This window comes from Pristiophorus japonicus, chromosome 4 (assembly GCF_044704955.1).
Source record: "Pristiophorus japonicus isolate sPriJap1 chromosome 4, sPriJap1.hap1, whole genome shotgun sequence".
NCBI classification, from domain to species: Eukaryota; Metazoa; Chordata; class Chondrichthyes; family Pristiophoridae; genus Pristiophorus; species Pristiophorus japonicus.
Genome location: NC_091980.1, coordinates 73005287 through 73029020, shown reverse-complemented (window position 1 = coordinate 73029020; position 23734 = coordinate 73005287). Strand labels below are relative to the sequence as shown.

Genomic DNA, 23734 nt, shown 5'->3' with positions numbered 1-23734 from the left:
CCTATTGTGGAGATTGACTGCAGTGAACTCGCTCTGTGGTGCCACTTGTTTGTGCTTCGGCATGAGAATCCGCCAAGTAAGATTTAAAGAAAACCCCTTTCAAAGAACAATGGAAACCAATCAAAAGATATTTTAATTCTTAAGTTCTTTTCTTTAAAAAAAAAAAGAAGTTTTTTTCATGTTGATTCTCTCTCAGGCCCCTGATGTTGTTACTTAAGTGATAGCTCCCAGGGTTACTGGATATGGATGGCACATCCATAATTGGGCCCAATTGACTGAGAAACAAAACGACTTATGGTGTTGCAATTTCTCCTTTTATTTCCCTTTTCTCCCTCTCCTGAAGACATTAATTCACAAAGATACGTACCGATGACTTACCTAGCTCACCCTTCCAGAGAATCCCCCCCATCCAAGCATCCAACTGCCTCTTGAATTTGAGTTGTTGCTTCCACTACCCTGACCAGAAGGTCATTCCGTGATACTATTTGCTCTGACTGCGGGTAACACCGGCAACTCATTTAAGGGCAGTTGTATCACCCCAATTACTGTCTTGGCTGAGATGAGCACTATAGGCCATCAGCAGTAGCAGAATTATATTCCACCAAAATCTGTAACCTCATGGCCTGGCATATCCCTCATTCTACCTTTACCATCAAGCCAGGGGACTGTTATGTATGGAGAAAGAGTCAGACTGAACACAGTGAGCTCAAAGTAAAGTGTGACCGTAGTCTTTTATTGCAGGTCTCCAGAGTGCCTCTCCAACCTTAAATACCTGTGCTCCCAAGGGATTATGGGATCCCCTGGGACTCCAGGGGATGAGCCCTCTGGTGGCTGTACAGAGTAAATACAAGTTTACATATATAACAACACCCCCCCCTCCCCTCCCCAAAGTCAATAGTGTAACTATTTACAATGTGAGTCGATCTGGGGCCTTTCTTGCCCTGGTTGAGCGTCTCGGTGTGAAAGCTGGTATTGTTGAATCATTTGTTGGGCCCTCGCTGGGCTGCTGTGCAGCTGGCCTTGCTGGGCCGCCTGGTGTGTTAGGCCCTGCTGGGCTGCTGTGGATGATGGGTTCTGCTTCGTGGTCAACCGTGGTGTCGGTTGCCACTGGTGTGTGTGTTGGGGGATCAAAAAAGGTAGGGTCCAAGATGGGTTGCTCAGGATAGTCCATGAATCCGAGTTTGATTTGGTCTAAGTGTTTCCGGTGAATGAGTCCATTTGAATGTTTGACCCGAAACACCCTGCTCCCCTCTTTGACTACGACAGTGCTGGGAAGCCACTTGGGACCTTGTCCATAATTCAATACAAATACAGGTTCATTAATTTCAATCTCGTGTGACACATTTGCGCTATCATGATTTGTAATTCGTTGAAGCTGCCTGCTCTCTACCTATTCATGTATCAGGGTGAACTAACGAGAGCTTTGTCTTAAGTGCTCTTTTCATGAGCAGTTCAGCAGGAGGGATCCCAGTGAGTGAGTGTGATCTCGTGCGGTAGCTAAGCAGGACTCGGGATAGGCAAGTCTGCAGTGAGCCTTCAGTTACCCTCTTCAAGCCTTGCTTAATGTTTTGCACTGCTCTCTCTGCCTGACCATTGGACGCTGGTTTAAACGGGGCAGCTGTGACATGTTTGATCCCGTTACGGGTCATGAATTCTTTGAACTCAGCACTGGTAAAACATGGCCCACTGTCGCTCACCAGGACATCGGGTAGGCCGTGAGTGGCCAACATGGCACGCAGGCTTTCAGTAGTGGCAGTGGATGTGCTAGCCGACATTATCTCACATTCAATCCACTTGGAATACGTGTCTACAACCACGAGGAACATTTTACCCAAGAACGGGCCTGCATAGTCGACGTGTACCCTAGACCACGGTTTGGAGGGCCAAGACCATAAACTTAGCGGTGCCTCCCTGAGTACATTGCTTACCTGTGAGCCTGTATTACATCTGTGAACACAGGACTCGATAAATCCACATCGATACCGGGCCACCACATGTGGGATCTGGCTATTGCTTTCATCATTACGATGCCTGGGTGGGTACTGTGGAGGTCATTGATGAAGGTGTCTCTGCCCTTCTTGGGGACCACTACTCGATTGCCCCACAGAAGGCAGTCTGCTTGTATCGACATTTCATCTTTGTGCCGCTGGAACGGCTTTATCTCTTCCTGCATTTCCACTGGGACACTGGACCAGCTCCTGTGAAGCACACAGCTTTTGACTAGAGATAATAAGTGGTCCTGGCTTGTCCAGGTTTTGATCTGCTGGGCAGTGACAGGTGATTGCTCACTCTCAAATGCTTCCATAACCACGGCTAGATCTGCGGGCTGCGCCATTTCCACCCTTGTGGTGGGCAATGGCAGCCTACTGAGAGCATCGGTGTTTTCTGTGCCTGGCCTGTGGTGGATGATGTAGTTGTATGCAGACAACGTGAGCGCTCATCTCTGGATGCGGGCCGATGCGTTGGTATTATATCCCTGTTTTCCGAGAGTAAAGGGATAAAGTGGCTTATGGTCAGTTTCCAATTCGAATTTTAGCCTAAACAGGTATTGATGCATTTTCTTTACCCCATATATACACACTAACGCTTCTTTCTCAATCATGCTATAGGCTCTCTCAGCCTTGGACAGACACCTGGCTGCATAAGCAACTGGTTGCAGTTTCTCAAAATCATTAGCTTGTTGCAATACACACCCGACGCCATATGATGACGCATCACATGCTAGTACCAAACGCTTACATGGATCATACAACACAAGCAATTTGTTTGAGCATAACAATTTTCTCGCTTTTACAAAGGCATTTTCTTGGCTTTTGCCCTAAACCCATTCATCCTCTTTACGTAGTAAGACATGCAGTGGTTCTAACAGTGTGCTGAGACCCGGTAAGAAGTTACCAAAGTAGTTCAGGAGTCCCAGAAACGACCACAGCTCCGTCATGTTCTGTGGCCTCGGTGCGTTCTCGATTGCCTCCGTCTTCGCGTTGGTGGGCCTGATGCAGTCTGCCGCAATCCTCCTTCCCAAGAATGCCGCTTCAGGCAGCAGGAAAACGCACTTTGAGCGTTTTAACCTGAGCCCCACGCGGTTGAGTCAACTACGAACCTCCTCCAGGTTCTGCAGGTGCTCGACTGTGTTCCGACCTGTGACCAAGATGTCGTCCTGGAAGACCACAGTGTGGGGGACCAACTTCAGTAAGCTTTCCATGTTTCTCTGGAATATCGTCGCCGCTGATCAGATTCCAAACGGGAATCTGTTATAAACAAAAAGACCTTTGTGCGTATTGATGCAGGTGAGGGCCTTCGATGATTCCTCCAGTTCCTGCGTCATGTAGGCTGAAGTCAAATCCAGCTTCGTGAACGTCTTGCATCCTGCCACCGTTGCAAAGAGGTCGTCGGCCTTTGGTAGTGGGTATTGGTCCGACAGGGAGAAACGATTGATAGTTACTTTGTAAACGCCACAGATTCTGATGGTGCCATCTCCCTTGAGGGCAGGAATGGTCAGACTGGCCCACTCATTGAAATCAATCGGTGATATGATGCCCTCTCTTTGCAGCCGGTCTAGCTCGATCTCTACCCTTTCTCTCATGTATGGTACTGCTCTCGTCTTGTGATGGATGGGTCGCGCCTCCGGAATTAGGTGGATCTGCACTTTTGCTCCTTCGAATTTCCTGATGCCTGGTTCGAACAGCGAAGGAAATTTGTTTAGGATTTGGGCACACGAAGTGTCATCAGTGGGCGATAGCGCTCGGACATCGTCCCAGTTCCAGCATATGTTTCCCAGCCAGCTCCTGCCAAGCAGCATGGGACCATCGCCCAGTACCACCCAGAGTGGTAGCTTGTGCACCGCTCCATCGTAGGAGACGTTTACGGGAGCACTGCCGATTACAGAAATCAGTTCTTTTTTGTAAGTTCTTAGTTTCGTGCAAACTGGAGTTAAGACTGTCCTTGAGGTCTTCTTGTACCACAACCTTTCGAAAGTCTTTTTGCCCATGATGGACTGGCTCGTGTCCGTGTCCAGCTCCATTGAAACCAGGAGTCCATTTAGTTCTACCTTCAGCATTATGGGGAACAATTCGTGGTGAATGTGTGCACCCCATGTACCTCTGCCTTCTCGCTCTGAGGCTCTGGTTCGTTGTGATCCTCTGGATCTGTCCTCTGCAACATGGTGGTTTGCAGGATTAGCAGCCAACCTGCACACTCAGTGGAGGTGTCCCATTGTTCCACAGTCCTTGCAAACGTACCCTTTGAATCGGCATGAATGGAAACGATGATCACCCCCCGCAGCGCCAACAAGGTGTTAATGGCCTTGCATTCATCACCCTTGATGATGGACTCTGAGACATCTGCGGACGTGCAGCTGCAGGTAGGTGTGACCTGTTCTGTATGTTACGATTCGAAAACAACATCACTTTGTTCACAGTACTTGTAGCAGCACTTGTGTGCTGAGAGATTTGCTTCGTATTGTCACTGGTGGCAATGAACGCCTGGGCTATTGCTATGGCTTTACTCAACGTTGGGGTCTCTACAGTCAAAAGTTTGCGAAGTATGGTTTTGTGGCCAATGCCAAGTACGAAAATGTCCTTCAAATTCGCAATGTCCTGCAAGGCGTCTTAGCTCGGCGACATAACTCGTCACTTCCTGGCCTTCAGACCTTTTGTATATGTAGAACCGGTACCTCGCCATTAGAATGCTTTCCTTCGGGTTCAAATGCTCTCGGACCAGTGTGCACAAATCGTCGTACGATTTCTCCATGGGTTTCGCTGGAATGAGCAGATTGTTCATGAGGCCATACGTTGGTGCCCGACAGACGGTGAGGAGGATCGCCCTTCGTTTGGCAACGTTCTCTTCCCCCATCTAGCTCGTTGGCCACGAAGTATTGGTCGAGTCGCTCCACAAAAGTTTCCCAATCATCCCCCTCCGAGAATTTCTCCAGGATGCCCACTGTTCTCTGCATTTTTGGGTTCACTATCTGTATCTCGTTGCCAGTTGTTATGTATGGAGAAAGTATCAGACTGAACATTGTGAGCTCAAAGTAAAGTGTGACCTTAGTCTTTTATTGCAGGTCTCCAGATGCCTCTCCAACCTGTGAGGCCTCCTTAAATACCTGTGCTCCTAAGCGATTATGGGATCCCTTGGGACTCCAGGGGATGAGCTCTCTGGTGGCTGTACAGAGTAAATACAAGTTTACATATGTAACAGGGACCAACCCTGGTTCAATGAGAAGTGGAGAAAAGCATGCCAGGAGCATCAACAGGCGTACCTAAAAATGAGGTGCCAACCTGGGGAAGCTGCAACACATACAACGTGCATGCTAAATAGTGGAAGCAGCATGCTATAGAGGAGATATGCGATCCCACAATCAGCGAATCACACCAAAGCTTTGCAGTCCTGCCACATCCAGTCGTGAATGGTGGTGGACAATTAAACAACTAACGAACATTCCCATCCTCAATGTTGGTGGATCCCAGCACATGAGTGTAAATGGCAAGGCTGAAGTGTTTGCAACCATCTTCAGCCAGAAGTGTCACCATCACAGAAGCCAGGGCCATAACAGGGCCAAACAAAATTAGAGGGAATGTTGCCCATCAGTCTACTGTCAATGATCAGCAAAGTGATGTAAGGTGTTGTCGACCATGCTATCAAGCAGCACTTACCAATAATTTACTCACCGATGCAGAGGTTGGGTTCTACCAGGACCATTCGGCTGAATTCCAGAGGTGAGCTGGGAATGACTGCCCTCGACATCAAGGCAGGATTCGACCAAGTGTGGCATCAAGAAGCCCTAGTAAAATTGAAATCAATGGGAATCGGGGGGGGCGGAAAAACTCACCACTGGTTCGAGTCATACCAAGCAAAAAGGAAGATGATTGTGGTTATTGAGGGCCAATCATCTGAGCCCCAGGTTATCTCTGCAGGAGTTCTAGGCCCAACCACCTTCAGCTGCTTCATCAATGACCTTCCCTCAATTATAAGGTCAGAAGTGGAGATGTTCACTGATAGTTGCACAGTGTTCCGTTCCATCCGCAACTCCTCAGATAAGGAAGCAGTCCGTGCCTGCATGCAGCAAGACCTGGATCACCTTCAGGCTTGGGTTGATAAATGGCAAGTAAAATTTGCACCACACAAGTGCCAGGCAGTGACCTTCTCCAACAAGGGAGAGTTTAATCAATTCTCCTTGACATTCAACAGCATTGCCATTGTCGAATCCCCCACCATCAACATCCTGGAGGTCACCATTGACCAGAAACCTAACTGGACCAGCCACATAAATACTGTCAGAGGCTGGGTATTCTGCTGTGAGTGTCTCACCTCCTGACTCCCCAAAGCCTTTCCACCATCCGACAAGGTACAAGTCAGGAGTGTGATGGAATACTCTCCACTTGCCTGGATGAGTGCAGCTCCAACAACACTCGAAGCTTGACATCATCCAGAACAAAACAATCCACTTGATTGGTACCCCATCCATCACCTTAAACATCCACTCCTTCCACCACCGGAGCACCGTGGCTGCAGGGTGTGCCATCTACAAGATACACTGCAGAAACTTGCCAAGGCTTCTTCGATAGCACCTCCCAAACCTGCGACCTCTACCACCTAGAAGGTCAAGAGCAGCAGGTGCCTGGGAACACCATCACCTCCAAGTCACACACCATCCTGACTTAGAAATATATCGCTGTTCCTTCATCGTCACTGGGTCAAAATCCTGGAACTCCCTACCTACCAGCACTATGGGAGTACCCTCACCACACTGAATGCAGCGGTTCAAGAAGGTTCCTCACACCACCACCTTGAGGGCAATTAGGGATGGGCAATAAATATTGACCTTGTCAGCGACACCCACCTCCCATGAATGATTTTTTAAATGAGCACAGACAGGCAATCAAACCTGGGGTCTTTGTGTCTGTATGGCTCAGTGTTACACTGGGCAGTGTCTTTACCCATTAGGCCATTGGAGAACCGTTGTATGGCTATCTCATGGCCTACAACTACACTGATTTATATGCGGAGGACTTGTGTTTACAGTTAACCTCTTTATTAAAATGTGTGATATATTATAATAATATATACACATACACATGCACACTTTACAGAACCTCCAAACCGAGGAGAAAATTCAGGTATATAAGAAACTTTCTCAGGGAAGGTAACTGACTTGGGGGCAAAAGTATTAAAGAAGATGGAGATAGAAAGAGGTTGGGCATTCTAGTCCATACATCCTTAAAGATACATGAGCAATGGCATGAAGCGATAGCTAGAGCAAATAGGGTGTTGGGGTGTGTCCATAGGACAATTGAGTATAAGATGAGGCATACTGTTTTGTCCTTGTACAAAACCTTAGTCAGGTCGCACTTGGAATACTGTGACCAGTTTTGGTCTCCTCACATGGTGGGTGATATTGAGGCTTTGGAGAGGATGCAGAGGAGGGCCACTAGACTAATTCTCCAGTATAAAGCATCTTAGTTATCAAGCTAGGCCAGAAGAATTGGGACTCTAAACTTTATACTTTAGAGAAGCATAGAATTAGAGGTGATCTGATTAAGATTTTCCCTAGTGATTTGTGCCGTTATTTTGGGGTAGTCTGCTTTTTTTGGCATATTGAGTTACATTTTTGGCGGGTTTTTTTCAAACATTCTCCCTGCGATCTGTGCCGACATAACTGACTTAGTTACGATTTTTCTAGGCCAGTTTTTTTTCACCTCAGAAGGGGCATTCCCTCATGTCTGCGCCGGTTTTTTCAATTGTTCGCAGTTTGGCCAACATTTTTTTCCATTACGTTGGCATATCTGGCCACTCCCAAAAAACCTTTTGGTGAATTAAGAAACCAGTGCGCATTCACAAATCTGCGCTGAAAAGATGCCATTGTTTTTAAATCAAAGATTTTGGAGGGAGTCAAGAACACTGTCAAAATCAATAATAGTTCAACTTTTTTTTTACCTGTCAACGTAGAAGTGTAAATTTGTTGGATTTCACAAGTTTTCTCATTTTTTAACTCGCTCACACGCCACCACAGAACATCTTGAAGGCCTGGAGTGTTGTAGGTTTGGTCGGCAGAATCGGCCTCGCGTCCGGACACAGTGGCTCGCGGTTCGGCTATAAAACAAGCCGTGAGGAGGGGAAGAGAGGAGAGGAGAGGAGGGAGGAATAGCCGATCTTACGGCTTGTAACCCGGGGAGGGAGAGAGATAGCCGATCTTATGGCTTGTAGCCCGGGGAGGGGGAGAGATAACCGATCTTACGGCTTGTAGCCCGGGGAGGGGGAGGGAGAGAGAGGTCACAAGACTCGAGGGGGTGGGGGGGGGTGGAGAGAGGAGACCCCTGAGGGCTCAGCAACAACTATTCCACATGGACATGTTTACTGTTTGGAGCTGTTCATAATGTTGCGTTGTGTTAATGGAACATAGTTCAGTTTTAATGTAAAATATATTTTATTCAAAAGTTTACAATAACTTAACTTTAATAACATTATTCTTGTATCAAACTTCATTTTAAGATCACCCTTTAAGATCACTTATAAACTTGTAAATTTACATAACTTGCAAAAAACTTTTAATTTTGAGAACAGTTACAATATTAATAACAACAGCAGCAGCAAAGAAAGGCTGCACCCATCTCTTGTCCCCCTTAGTCTAACACCGCCCACTGTGCTTAGTCTTGGACTCTCCATCACCCCTGCCCACAGGCGGTAGCGCAGTGTTTCTGGGCTTGGTACCAAACTTATTCCTTCTAACATCTCGGGTACTGCGCACCTCTTGAGGGTGGGAGGCATCCGCGTCAGGCGGCAAGTTGGAGGGCCCGGCTTTCGGCTCTTCAGAGGCTGGTGTGGGGATTGGAGTGGGAGTGGTAGTTGATTCTGTCAATGAGCGTGGGGTCGGGGCGTGTTCCCTTATTGCAGCAGCTAACTCCAACATGCCGTCCCTCATGCATCCTGACGGTGTCTCAGCAGCCTGCAACATTCCCTCCCTAATGGCCAATGACATGGTTTGCACTACCTCTGACATTCCCTCCCTCATGGCCACTATTCCCTGACTGATGGTCCCGGATAACATTCCCATTTCTCGTGAGAGTGTTGTTACTTTTCCCGACAGTCCCGTAATCTCATCACTCACCTCACTGATGGTGTCCAGGAGTGATCAGGTATGGTCAATGCTCTCCACATTCAATGACATCATCTAAATCACATCTGTTACATCCTGTCTCTCAGGAGACCATGGTTGAGCTCTCCTTCTCCTCCTTATGGGTGTGGCTCGCAACACAACACTGGGACCCGCAACCTTGGAAGGTGGGAAACCATGGAATGTCCCACCAACACTCAAACCACTAGTCACGGAAGGGACTGGCACCTCCATGAACGGCACCTTCTCCATATTCAGTATAATAGTGGGAGCTTCATCCAGCTCCAGCCCCTCCACAACCCCCCCCCCCCCCCACCATGTTCTTGGTCTGGAGGGTGGGATTGGAAGATGTTCTCTTCAGGCTCATCCTCGTCTGAATCTTCTGCATTATCTGGGTTGGCCTCAAGTTCTGCAAAATATAACAGAACAATCAAATGTTTAGCAGCAGAGGAGGGGGCAGGATGGGTGGCATGAGTAGGCTCACACATCGCAGGCCAAGCAGCAGGTTGATTTGAAGGACCATGATGAATTTGCAGGACTTATCCTCTCCCTCAAGTGTGGGTCCAGCTTGTGCAGTACTGATTGCTTTGATGGGTCCTGCCTGGAAAAAAACAATGACCCTCTCTTCCAAGGGTGTCAGTGGGTGCAGATTTGCCGGGCCGCCTCCTATTCGAGTTCTTTCTCTTTTGTTGTGTGCCACTTTCCTCTGCAAAGATGAAAATGCAACTTTTTAGAGAGGTGTCTTTCTGCTGGGTGGGATATACACAGCTGGTCACATTTACAATTGTATTGAATAAATGAAAATATTACTTGCACTAAATACTTGACCAAGGCCCTGTCATTTCTTTTTACACTGGCTTCCGGATCTCGTGGTGGTCACCACTGCGCAGTAATCTTCTGCAACTTGGTTCCAGCGTTTCTTCATTTCTTTTGTGGAACTTTTATGTGACCTCTGCTGGTATCCAGCTCCTGCCATCTGTTCTCAATCACAGTAACTCGTGCCTCCACTTCTTCCAGCAAGAAATTCTTGGTCCGCGTTGCATAGTGTATTGCTCCAGTTGTGATTTTTCCAATGCTCTCTCACAGCACTCCTTCTCACACACACACAACTGGCTCTTTAAAAATGGCCGATTGTCAAATCCGAGCAGTACTGAGCATGCGCATCCATTGGAACGACATCAAAAATGTCTTTTTTTTTTCCCGCGCATGCGCAGAAGTTGCAGCATTGTTTTCTGGCGCAGACAGCTGGCTCCACCCCCCGAGGACACGCTGCACGTCGCCAAATTCGAATTATATATCGGGGAAAGTTTGGCAAAATATTTTTGCCGCATTTCTGGCCTAGAAAACCCAGCGTAACTCTTGCAATACGCCAGAAAACGGGCTTGGGGAGAATTGAGCCCAATGAAGGGAATAGATTGTGTTCCAGTTGACAGTTTGTTTCAATGAATTAAGTTAGGGAGGACCAGGGGTCACAAATTTAAGTTGTATAAGTCTAGATCTCGGTTAGATGTCAGGAGGTGCTTCTTTTCCCAGAGAATAGTGGACCTCTAGAACAGGCTGCCATCTCATGCGGTGAATGTTGATTCGCTGAATTCCTTCAAGTGAGAGCTGGACCGGTTTCTGGATGGGGCAGAGATCACCTCTTACAGAAGGTAGGTACTTCAGAGACTTCAGGGCCAGAGTGATGATCTGGACTTGTTTCAATCGTCTAGCTGGGTCGGAAGGAATTTTCCAGATTTTGTACCCCCAAATTGGCCTGGTTTGTTATCTTTAATTTGTGTCTCCCAGGAGATCACATGGTTTCTGGTCGGGTGGGGAGTATATATTGCGATACACAAGGTATCGCAATTGTGTGGGACAGGCTTGATGGGCCAGAGGGTCATTGTTTGTAATGGGGACTGACCAATGCAGCTTGATATTCAGAATGTTGCCAGATACACCACTACAGCTGGTATAATGTATCCTCTCGCATTGTTTGCGAGTGCCTCTTGGAAAGAGCCCACACCGACAATAATATCCTTTTTATGTGATTCCCAAAAGCTGAGCACTAAAGGTACCCTAAAATTCTGTGCCTACTGTTATCGAATGAACTGAGGAACCTCAGCTAGGGAAACATTTGTAGGGCTATTGGGGAAAGAGAGGGGAGTGGGACTAATTCGGTAGCTCTTTTCAAGAGCCAGCACAGGCGCAATGAGCCTTTTGGAGGAAGGGAGAAATTGTAATTTAAAAACAGTGTATGTAAAGAAAGACTTGCAGTTACATAGAGACTTTCACAACTTCATGATGTCCTGAGGAGCTTAACAGCCAATTAAGTACTCCTGAAGTGAGGTTACTGCTATAATGTGAGGTCACGTAGGAGCCAATTTGCGCATAGCAAGGTCTCACAAACAGCAATGAGCTAATGACCAGTAATCTGTTTTAATGATGTCAGATTGGGAGTTCTCCCCTGCTCTTCAAAATAGTATCATTTGCGTTCACCCGAGAGGGCAAACAGGGCCTCCAACAGTGCAGCACACACTCAGTACTGTACTGGAGTGTCAGCCTAGATGAAGGTCTCTGGAGTCAGCATGGATTTGTGAAAGGGAAATCATGCTTGACAAATCGTCTGGAATTTTTTGAGGATGTTTCCAGTAGAGTGGACAAGGGAGAACTAGTTGATGTGGTGTATTTGGACTTTCAGAAGGCTTTCGACAAGGTCCCACACAAGAGATTAATGTGCAAAGTTACAGCACATGGGATTGGGGGTAGTGTGCTGACGTGGATTGAGAACTGGTTGGCAGACAGGAAGCAAAGAGTAGGAGTAAATGGGTACTTTTCAGAATGGCAGGCAGTGACCAGTGGGGTACCGCAAGGTTCTGTGCTGGATCCCCAGCTGTTTACATTGTACATTAATGATTTAGATGAGGGGATTAAATGTAGTATCTCCAAATTTGCGGATGACACTAAGTTGGGTGGCAGTGTGAGCTGCGAGGAGGATGCTGTGAGGCTGCAGAGTGACTTGGATAGGTTAGGTGAGTGGGAAAATGCATGGCGCAGATGAAGTATAATGTGGATAAATGTGAGGTTATCCACTTTGGTGGTAAAAAGAGAGAGAGAGACTATTATCTGAATGGTGACAGATTAGGAAAAGGGGAGGTGCAACGAGACCTGGGTGTCATGGTACATCAGTCATTGAAGGTTGGCATGCAGGTACAGCAGGCGGTTAAGAAAGCAAATGGCATGTTGGCCTTCATAGCGAGGGGATTTGAGTTCAGGGGCAGGGAGGTGTTACTACAGTTGTACAGGGCCTTGGTGAGGCCACACCTGGAGTATTGTGTACAGTTTTGGTCTCCTAACTTGAGGAAGGACATTCTTGCTATTGAGGGAGTGCAGCGAAGGTTCACCAGACTGATTCCCGGGATGGCGGGACTGACATATCAAGAAAGACTGGATCAACTGGACTTGTATTCACTGGAGTTCAGAAGAATGAGAGGGGATCTCATAGAAACGTTTAAAATTCTGACTGGTTTAGATAGGTTAGATGCAGGAAGAATGTTCCCAATGTTGGGGAAGTCCAGAACCAGGGGTCACAGTCTAAGGATAAGGGGTAAGCCATTTAGGACCGAGATGAGGAGAAACTTCTTCACCAGAGAGTGATAAACCTGTGGAATTCTCTACCACAGAAAGTTGTTGAGGCCAATTCACTAAATATATTCAAAAAGGAGTTAGATGTAGTCCTTACTACTAGGGGGATCAAGGGGTATGGCGAGAAAGCAGGATTGGGGTACTGAATTTGCATGTTCAGCCATGAACTCATTGAATGGCGGTGCAGGCTCGAAGGGCTGAATGGCCGACTGCTGCACCTATTTTCTATGTTTCTATGTTAAACCCACAACTTCCTGACTTCGAGGCAAGTGTGTGACCACTGAACCACAGCTGGCACCAACAATGGATAACAACAGTTACTGCACTTTATTTTAAAGTAATTCATTGTATAGGATGTTTCTGAGAGAGAATCAAGTCAAAATGCAAGTCTTTCCTCCTTCCCGTGTATTGTTAATTGTTATCACTGAGAGCTGAACCAATTGTGATAAATCCCATTTTCCCCATCTTTCCTTAGGAATCTGGAATATGTATTGACCTCAGTCAGAAGGAACCCTTTCTTGAGTTGAACAGGATCCTGGAGGCACTGCGATTGCGAGACTTGAGGCCAGCGCTGGAGTACGTCACTTCTTAGATTCTGGTCCAGGTTCCCCCTTTTTACCATGTCCTTGTCTGAGCCCATTTCATACTGATACTCAATGGGCCAAATGGCCTCCTTCTATGCTGTAACCATTCTATGATTCTATGAGATGTCCGTCTCAGCTGATAACCTGGTGCTGTCCGCAGAGGGGGGTAATTACACTGTTGTCACGGATTCTCCCGTCATTACTGATACCTTTTCATTTATTGGATCATCATAGAAACATAGAAACATAGAAAATAGGTGCAGGAGTAAGCCATTCGGCCCTTCTAGCCTGCACCGCCATTCAATGAGTTCATGGCTGAACATTCAACTTCAGTACCCCATTCCTGCTTTCTCGCCATAGCCGTTGATCCACCTAGTAGTAAGGACCTCATCTAACTCCTTTTTGAATATATTTAGTGAATTGGCCTCAACAACTTTCTGTGGTAGAGAATTCCACAGGTTCACCACTCTCTGGGTGAAGAAGTTCCTCTGCATCTCGGTCCTAAATGGCTTACCCCTTATCCTTAGACTGTGACCTCTGGTTCTGGACTTCCCCAACATTGGGAACATTCTTCCTGCATCTAACCTGTCTAACCCCGTCAGAATTTTAAATGTTTCTATGAGGTCCCCTCTCATTCTTCTGAACTCCAGTGAATACAAGCCCAGTTGATCCAGTCTTTCTTGATAGGTCAGTCCCGCCATCCCGGGAATCAGTCTGGTGAACCTTCGCTGCACTCCCTCAATAGCAAGAATGTCCTTCCTCAGGTTAGGAGACCAAAACTGTACACAATACTCCAGGTGTGGCCTCACCAATGCCCTGTACAACTGTAGCAACACCTCCCTGCCCCTGTACTCAAATCCCCTTGCTATGAAGGCCAACATGCCATTTGCTTTCTTAACCGCCTGCTGCACCTGCATGCCAACCTTCAATGACTGATGTACCATGACACCCAGGTCTCTTTGCACCTCCCCTTTTCCTAATCTGTCACCATTCAGATCATAGTCTCTCTCTCTCTTTTTACCACCAAAGTGGATAACCTCACATTTATCCACATTATACTTCATCTGCCATGCATTTGCCCACTCACCTAACCTATCCAAGTCGCTCTGCAGCCTCACAGCATCCTTCTCGCAGCTCACACTGCCACCCAACTTAGTGTCATCCGCAAATTTGGAGATACTACATTTAATCCCCTCATCTAAATCATTAATGTACAGTGTAAACAGCTGGGGCCCCAGCACAGAACCTTGCGGTATCCCACTAGTCACTGCCTGCCATTCTGAAAAGTACCCATTTACTCCTACTCTTTGCTTCCTGTCTGACAACCAGTTCTCAATCCATGTCAGTACACTACCCCCAATCCCATGTGCTCTAACTTTGCACATCAATCTCTTGTGTGGGACCTTGTCGAACGCCTTCTGAAAGTCCAAATATACCACATCAACTGGTTCTCCCTTATCCACTCTACTGGAAACATCCTCAAAAAATTCCAGAAGATTTGTCAAGCATGATTTCCCTTTCACAAATCCATGCTGACTTGGACCTATCATGTCACCTCTTTCCAAATGCACTGCTATGACATCCTTAATAATTGATTCCATCATTTTACCCACTACCGATGTCAGGCTGACCGGTCTATAATTCCCTGTTTTCTCTCTCCCTCCTTTTTTAAAAAGTGGGGTTACATTGGCTACCCTCCACTCCATAGGAACTGATCCAGAGTCAATGGAATGTTGGAAAATGACTGTCAACGCATCCACTATTTCCAAGGCCACCTCCTTAAGTACTCTGGGATGCAGTCCATCAGGCCCTGGGGATTTATCGGCCTTCAATCCCATCAATTTCCCCAACACAATTTCCCGGCTAATAAGGATTTCCCTCAGTTCCTCCTCCTTACTAGACCCCCCGACCCCTTTTATAACCGGAAGGTTGTTCGTGTCCTCCTTCGTGAATACCGAACCAAAGTACTTGTTCAATTGGTCCGCCATTTCTTTGTTCCCCGTTATGACTTCCCCTGGATGTAATGAACAGATGATAGCTTCTTCTCTTCTGAAGGGGACAGCTGATCAACTGCACTAGCTCTGAATGATCAGCAACCCTTGAAATAAACTTCATTCATTGATGTTGGGTTTAAAAGAATGTCACTGTCAGGTCAGCGGTCTGAACATGTGCAAGGATGTGTTTGCACCTGTTACATTTCAGGTTGATACAAATTCCTTCCACACACACCTCAAAAATGGCAAAAAAAACTTATGTTGACACAGATAAAGCATCTTTATTCCTCATCGTTGACCTGCCTGCTCTACCTACATTCACTCAATTTCCTTCATTCAGGAATGTGTGATGGTGCACCCTCTATACATCACCAGCTGCTTTTATATTGGCACAGTTTTAATTTGGATTCTGGGAAACCTGCACCCATAAGCGCTCATCCAGCATTTACGGTGCTAAATTGGGCTCCTTTATGCCGACAGTAGGCTTATAGGCTCATAAAAACCCGGGTCTACCAGTCTGCCACTGGGATAAGGTTGCTAGATTTAGCCTTGTAAGCACCACCTCACTGGCACAGGTCTCTCAGAATCCACATTAACAGTGACTGGTTCTCCTTTTGTGAAAGGCACCAGCTCACTTCCCTCTCTCTGCACCAATGATCAGCCTGGATGTGTAAAATGTAGCCCCTCCACCCCAGGACATCAGAATGTGAATTTTAATGAAGACTGTGATTGGAGCTCGAGTCTCCTGGTGGTGATCCAAAACTGCACCATTCTACCAACCGTGTAAATGCTGCTATGTTTTCTTTTCTTTGCATTCGCACATGTTATCGGTATATTGGATGGCAATATGATGCTCCCCTTTTTCAGGCACACCCACATCTGCCTCTCTTGATATGTCAGTATTTTGCCATTACAGTCCCTTGGTGCACAATTGCGAATTGGCAGTTCAGCGCTCAGTCGTGACCAATAATGGCATTCTAACTGCCATTATTGGTCACGATCAATGATGCCTATTTTTCTGTAACATACTGACAAACAGCAGGACTAGCAGTGTGAGTGAGATGGCTGTATTGGACAATGACAATGGAAGTATAAATATGGACAGCTGTCAATGTTTCCTCTAAGCTGCACGCGTGCCGCTCACAAGCTTCGCCATTTGAAATACTGCGCATGTGCAGAAATTTAAAGGGGTTGCGCACAACAAAGATCATTTATGGGGAATATTGACAGCTGTAGTTGCCATCATGCCTAACTGCATCATCGGGGGCTGTTTCATTCAGAAACATCTAATCAGGCCTTAAACTCCTGGGATCAATCTGTTTCTGCTTTTTCTACTGAATTTGCATTTCAAAGTGTTTAAATAACCACAAATGAAAGCAGTATGCCATTGTGGCCTTGTTGATGCTTTATAGAGTATCAGTAACATTTCCTTGGATGAACTGTAATGGATTTGTTCAAACACCCTGGCAGCTTATTTGTCTTTAAACACCATGGGAGCAGCTGAAATGAACAGATTTTGTTTTCTTTTCTAAAGCTGGTAACTTGCCCAAATGCTGTTGATGTTTTTTTTAATTTGGAGAGGAACTGCAGAGACTTGCTCAACAGCGCAACCTACTGGCCAGAACTTGTAACTACACATTGCCGGCAACTTTATTTATCGGATTTCCATTCTAAATGTTTATAAGAACATAAGAAATAGGAGCAGGAGTAGGCTATACGGCCCCTCGAGCCTGCTCCGCCATTTAATATGATCATGGCTGATCAGATCATGGATTCTGGTCCACTTCCCTGCCCGCTCTCCATAACCCCTTATTCCCTTGTCGTTTAAGAAACTGTCTATTTCTGTCTTAAATTTATTCAATGTCCCAGCTTCCACAGCTCTCTGAGGCAGAGAATTCCACAGATCCATAACCCTCAGAAGAAATTTCTCCTCATCTCAGTTTGAATGGGCGGCCCTTTATTCTAAGATTATGCCCTCTAGTTCTAATCTCACCTATCAGTGGAAACATCCTCTCTGCATCCACCTTGTCAAGCCCCCTTATAATTTTATACGTTTCAATAAGGTCACCTCTCGTTCTTCTGAATTCCAATGAGTAGAGGCCCAACCTACTCAACCTTTCCTCATAAGTCAACCCCCTCATCTCCGGAATCAACCATGTGAGCCTTCTCTGAACTGCCTCCAAAGCAAGTATATTCTTTCTTAAATATGGAAACCAAAACTGCATGCAGTATTCCAGGTGTGTCCTCACCAATACCCTGTACAACTGTTGCAAGACTTCCCTGCTTTTATACTCCATCCCCTTTGCAATAAAGGCCAAGATTCCATTGGCCTTCCTGATCACTTGCTGTACCTGCATACTATTCTTTTGTGTTTCATGCACAAGTACCCCCAGGTCCTGCTGTACTGCAGGAGGTGATCAATGTTAACAGTTATAACAACAGGAAATTAGACAAACTGTCCTTCCTGGTCCTTCTCGAGCTCTCTGCAGTCTTTGACACGGTCGAGCACACCATCTTCTCCCAAGGCCTTTTTGTTGTCGAGTTCAGTGGGACTGCCCTTGTAGTTCCTCCACTCATACTTCTCCAATCACAGCCAGAGCATCTCCATTCCCTTCCCTTCCCTGCACCGTTATATCTGGAGTTCCCCCAAGGATCTATCCTTGGCCATCTTCTCTTCCTTATCTACATGCACAACTTGATGACATCATCCAGAAACATGGGGCCAGCTTCCACATGTACGCTGACGACATCCAGCACCGGTCTCAACCCCTCCACTGTTTCTGTGTTGTTGGACTGCTTATCTGACATCCAATCCTGGATGAGCTGCAATTTCTTCCAGTTAAACATTGCAAAGACCAAAGCCATTGCCTTCGGCGCTGATTTCATTCCCCTCCTCGTCACTGTCTCAGGTTCAACCAAATTGTTCGCAACCTCAGCATCCTATTTGATGCCAAGCTGAGTTACTGACCCACATCCTCTCCATTACACAGACGGCCTACTTCCATCTCTGTAACCTCGCCCATCTCGGCCCCTTCCTCAGCCCATTTGCTGAAGAAACCTTCCATGCCTTTGTCACTTCCAGACTTGACTATTCCAATGCTCCCCTGGTCGGCCTCCCATCCTCCACCACCACCTTTTGTAAACTTCAGTTCATCCAAAACTCTGCTGCCCGTATCTTATCCCGTACCAAGTCCTGTTCACTCATCACCCCTGTGCTCGCTGACCTATATTGGCTCAGAGTCCATCACCACATCCAATTTAAAATTCTCATCTTTGTGTTTACATCCCTTCATGGCCTCACCTGCTCCCTTCCTCTGTACTCTCCTCCAGCCCTACAACCTTCCACGAACTATGATTTCCACCGCCTCTGGCGTTTTGTGCATGGCCGTTGGTTACTGTACTTTCCGCACTCTGGAAATCCCGCTCCACATCTCTCCTCCTTGACCCTCCTTAAAGATAACTTCTTGACCAACCTTTTCGTCATATCCTCCTACTATTTTCTTCTTTGGCTGAGCCTCCATTTTCATCTGATTACGCCTCTGTGAAGTGCCTTGGGGCATTTTTCTATGTGAAAGGCGTGATATGAATTTAAGTTGTTAATGTATGAATAGTGTCAACCAATTGCTGTAATAACTTGGAATGAAGCACGTGCCCATTTTATGTTTTCCGTGATCAGTCATCTATTGCACAGTATTTTGTCGCACCCTTGTATGTTCCTTTACTTTGTGGGAACTGGTACAATAATCTGGCCATACTACTTTGCATGCCAGTATAAGGCATTGCCTTTCGTATTGAGTTCAAGAGTCCAATTTTTTTGAGTGCTGATGTGTTGAGAGTTTAATGAGCTGGTTTTTCTTGTTTGGATTTAGTTTTAATGCTCTGTTTCTCTCGCTCAGGTGGGCTATGACAAACCGGGAGAGGCTGTTAGCTTTGAATAGCACGCTGGAGTTCAAGCTGCACAGATTATATTTCATTAGTCTACTGACTGGAGGTGTCATCAACCAGATTGAGGCACTGGAATATGCCAAGAATTTTCAACCCTTTGCACACCAACATCAAAGAGGTCAGCTTTTATCTATAAGGCATTTCCAGTTGTTTAAAAGGCTGATCTGAATGTTGTTTACTGTTTTTAAGTGAATTGGACAGCAGGGATACAGTGGGTGTAATTACAGAAAGGCAGTCTGATTGAATGAACCACTCAATAAAACTGATATCCTCAATATAACGTCATGTATCTTATTAATTCTCTCTTCTTGCTCCTTTCTCCCTTCACCTCTTCTCCTAAAAACATTGACATTGGTGGGATGCAATAATATAAAGCACCTCGGGGCTTTTTACTATGTTACAGTAACTATATAAATGTAAGTTATTTTTGTATATATGTTATTATAAATATATATAACTTTCTCTAATACAATGCAGGACCTCTGAATGCTTCTGTATACCCATTTTGAAATGCAGAAAAAGACTTGCACTGCTTTGATTATGCAGTAAACTGGATAATTCCACATTTACCCTTCTACTCTTTTTAAGTAAAGAATTCCTTGACCTTATCGCTTCTGAAACTCAGCTCAAGTATATAGTACATGTGACCTCTTAAAACACACATCACTCCCTAATCAGATTCCAACCACACTTGCTCTACTAGTTCCTGTAGACATGGGTTATCGACATCACTGCAGTTTATTCATCGCAGTTCATTGCTGTCGTCCTTCCCTAATACGCTGTCTATTGTCTATGCTAATTGTGTGTTGCGTTTTGTTTGTAACATCATAACAAAGCAACACTGGAAAATCTGGTTTCATCGTAATTGTAAGGCGTTTCTGCCTCGTGGAGCAAACTACGTGTTCTGTTGTGTACTGTCGTTAACTATATGTATATGGTTGGGAGTAAAGCTATTTTATTTTGGACTGTTGTGTTTTTTGTCCATATTCTAATATCTGATTGTAAACTCTCTTTTCTGTAACAGTTGATAATTTTATTCTCTGAAGTTCAGTGATGATTCGGGCACACTGTTCCCCTTGTTTTCCAATGTGTTGCCTTTGGGCAGGGGCTTCTTTAGTACTTGGCCTTTGGCTTTTAGATTTCTTCTATGTGAATTGCTCAATAGATGAATTCCTCAATAGATAATGAGTGAGTTATCATTCCAGACATCCAGGTGTTGATGGGAAGCCTAGTTTACCTGCGGCATGGCATTGCAAACTCCCCCTACCTTCATCTGCTGGACTCCAATCAATGGGCAGACATCTGTGACATATTCACGAGGGATGCCTGTGCTCTCCTCGGTCTTTCAGTCGAGTCACCTCTCAGTGTCAGGTAAGCTCAGATGAAAGAGCTAGAATCTTCATTCTTGAATATGTTCTAATTGTCTTTTTTTTTTGAAGAGGAGTTTTTGCCATCCTAACTGTCCTTTTAAAATAAGACAATGGTAAAGAATTGTGCTTCACTTAATTCTAATTTAATGTTTAAACAGTGGGTTCTCATGACCAGAACAGAGGATTTATGATTCAAATGGCTTAAGAGAGCTGCACTAATACAAGTTGATACTGTCAGTGACCCCGGGGGGCGTGAGGGAGGGGGAGGGGGGTGGGGTGGGTTGTTGCCAATGATTCCCCTGTGGAATGGAACAGCTTCTTTTGTCAAGTAAGCAGTCAGTCAAAAAGGATCATGGGATTGACCTGGTTACCTCAGTGATGCAACCAGCTCAGTCTTAAAATCCGGAGACTTAACTGGCTGAAAAACTATCCTTAGCAGCCAGTTTTCAGCTATCTGTAGGGCTAAATCTTATCGGTAGCGTCTCGGCTCTGGAATGGAAAGGTTACAGGGAAACCAGCAAGTTTTAACATTTACTTTAGTGGCAAAGCACTATTAACCTAACAGAACAATTCCTGACATTTTAATAGCATTATTACAGTAATAAGGTTTATTTCAGTGTTGCCATGTCTTCAGCTGAATTTTTAATTAAGACTGGTTAGCACAGGGATGCTAGAATCCTGGGAGGTAATGGCAGGTGAAGAGTTAAAAACCAGTTCTTTCAGCTTCAGTGTGTGTCAATGCAGTTTCCTCCTACTGTTGAGTTTGGCTCTTCCTCGAGGCCTTTCTCCTAATGATGCCATTAACTGTTTAAACACAAGCTTTTTAAAAAAAAATCACAAGTTGTTGGACTTAATTTGTAGATTTTAGGACTCCAGGCCTGATTTCTGACAGTTGAATAAATGCTCACTAATGCTGTTGCTTGATATGGTAATGTTAAGGGTTCTCGTTACATCTGTTACATTTTGTGTTTAAGTGTGTGTGTGGGTGGGCTTATGCAACTGCACATGCGTGTCGATGAGGGGTGCATATGTGCAACTGTGTGTGGTTTGAGTGACTTCATCTTTACGTCAATGCAGAACAGTGGAATTTTACTTGATAGCCAATCCAAAGTGTTTCCTGAACTGATAATGTGAAAATCTGCCACAATCAGGACATTGTACAGTTGGATCTAAAAGATTGGTCTTTATGGCTTTGAGTTGGGTTGACTACAATGTCCAATATTGCTGTACACTGCACTTTACAGTATAATTCCCACTGTTGTTGAGGATTCAGATGTGCTTTGCTATAGTCCCTCTTCACAAGCCTTTGGTAATCTAAAAGTATTCCTTGGCCAACATTTTGCAAAGCTATTTTTGGAGATATTTTGCAATTTTTATGAATGATGTCCAATTTTGGAAATTATAGACCAATGTGCTGACTTTATAGAATTGTTATTTTGCACATTCTGGCCCCCTATTTCTGTCCATCCAATACTCCAATCTCAGCTGATGTTCAAGTAATCATGCTTCTGTCCACCGATGGTTCAATTGGTGAATGCACTATTCAGTGTTGAACTGAGCCATCCAGACCAAGTGGTTCCAAATTTAACCCCAAGTTTACTGTTCGCTAATCTCTGCTTGAATGCAGTAAGGATTCTATAAATTGGAATCTGGATCTACAGGAAGGTGTGGTGGAGGGGACCATCAACAAGGCACTATCTAATGACCAACCCCACATTGGAAATTGTATATCTGTAGACAACAGACAGATAGGATCAGCATCAGCTGTTAATGGTCCCCTGCTAAACAGCATCTGGACACTATCTGGGCCAGGGATACTTGCAAATCTTAGGTTGAAAGTCACAATCTCTAGCAGTTATTTACTCAAAGGCTGCTCTTACACCATAACACAACTCCATGTGTTTATTTTAACAGCATATTACTATATAGAAAATACCAACAGATTTAAAAGCATCAAATTGCAAACATAAAACATTTTCCTTTAGCATTGGATACAGTACGTTGAGTAAATTCAACAACTTTCCTGAAGTAGATGATCAACATTTCTTTCCATAAATTGGTTGTCCTGAAACATCCAAGAGCCATGCGGACTTGCAGTATCTAATCTACAAACGAACTGTGGAAATAAGCTTATGGGTTCTGTAAATTTCAAGCCGCTCTGCATCCACCCAGTTCCCCCATTTTAATCATAGAATCATAGAAATTTACAGCATGAAAGGAGGCCATTTCAGCCTCAGGATTTTAAGACTGAGCTGGTTGCATCACTGAGTTAACCAGTGTCATCACCAGCCAACAAAGAGCTATCTAGCCTAATCCCACCTTCCAGCTCTTGGTCCCTAGCCTTGTAGGTTACGGCACTTCAACTGCACATCCAAATACTTTTTAAATATGGTGAGGGTTTCTGCCTCTACCGCCCATTCAGGCAGTGAGTTCCAAACCCCCACCACCCTCTAGGGGTGAAGAAGTTTCCCCTCAAATCCCTTCTAAACCTTCTAACAATTATTTTAAATCTATGCCCCCTGGTTGTTGACCCCTCTGCTGAGGAAAATAGGTCCTTCCTATCCACTCTATCTAGACCCCTCATAATTTTATACACCTCAATAAGATCTGCCCTCAGCCTCCTTTGTTCCAAAGAAAACAAATCTTTCCTCAGAGCTTATATTCTCCAGTCCAGGAAATGTCCTTGTAAATCTCCCCTGTACTCTCTCTAATGCAATTATATCTTTCCTGTAATGTGACCAGAACTGCACACAATACTCCAGCTGAGGCCTAACCAGTGTTTTATACAGTTCAAGCATAACCTCCCTGCTCTTGTATTCTATGCCTCAGCTAATAAAGGCAAGTATTCCATATGCTGCCTTAACCACCTTATCTACCTGGCCTGCTACCTTCAGGGATCTGTGGACATGCACTCCAAGGTCCCTTTGTTCCTCTACACCTATGTGTCCGATCATTTAATGTGTATTCCCTTGCCTTGTTAGCCCTCCACAAATGCATTACCTCACACTTCTCTGGATTGAATTCTATTTGCCACTGTTCTGCCCACCTGACCAGTTCATTAATATCTTCCTGCAGTCTACAGCTTTCTTCTTCATTAGCAACCACACA

At 45.3% G+C, this 23734-nt stretch overlaps 1 protein-coding gene across 2 annotated transcripts in view; it reads left to right on the top strand.

Annotated features, from left to right (window-relative positions):
• rmnd5b (required for meiotic nuclear division 5 homolog B) overlaps window positions 1-23734 on the top strand; it is a 55542-nt gene that overhangs the window by 15457 nt on the left and 16351 nt on the right. For both annotated transcript variants that reach the window (XR_011593005.1, XM_070878348.1), the window contains exons 4-6: window positions 13209-13309; window positions 19208-19374; window positions 20462-20627. Coding sequence is in view for 1 of the 2 variants with exons in the window: in XM_070878348.1 (XP_070734449.1) it covers window positions 13209-13309; window positions 19208-19374; window positions 20462-20627 (434 nt within the window). In the remaining variant the exon portion in view is untranslated. The remainder of the gene's footprint in view (window positions 1-13208; window positions 13310-19207; window positions 19375-20461; window positions 20628-23734) is intronic.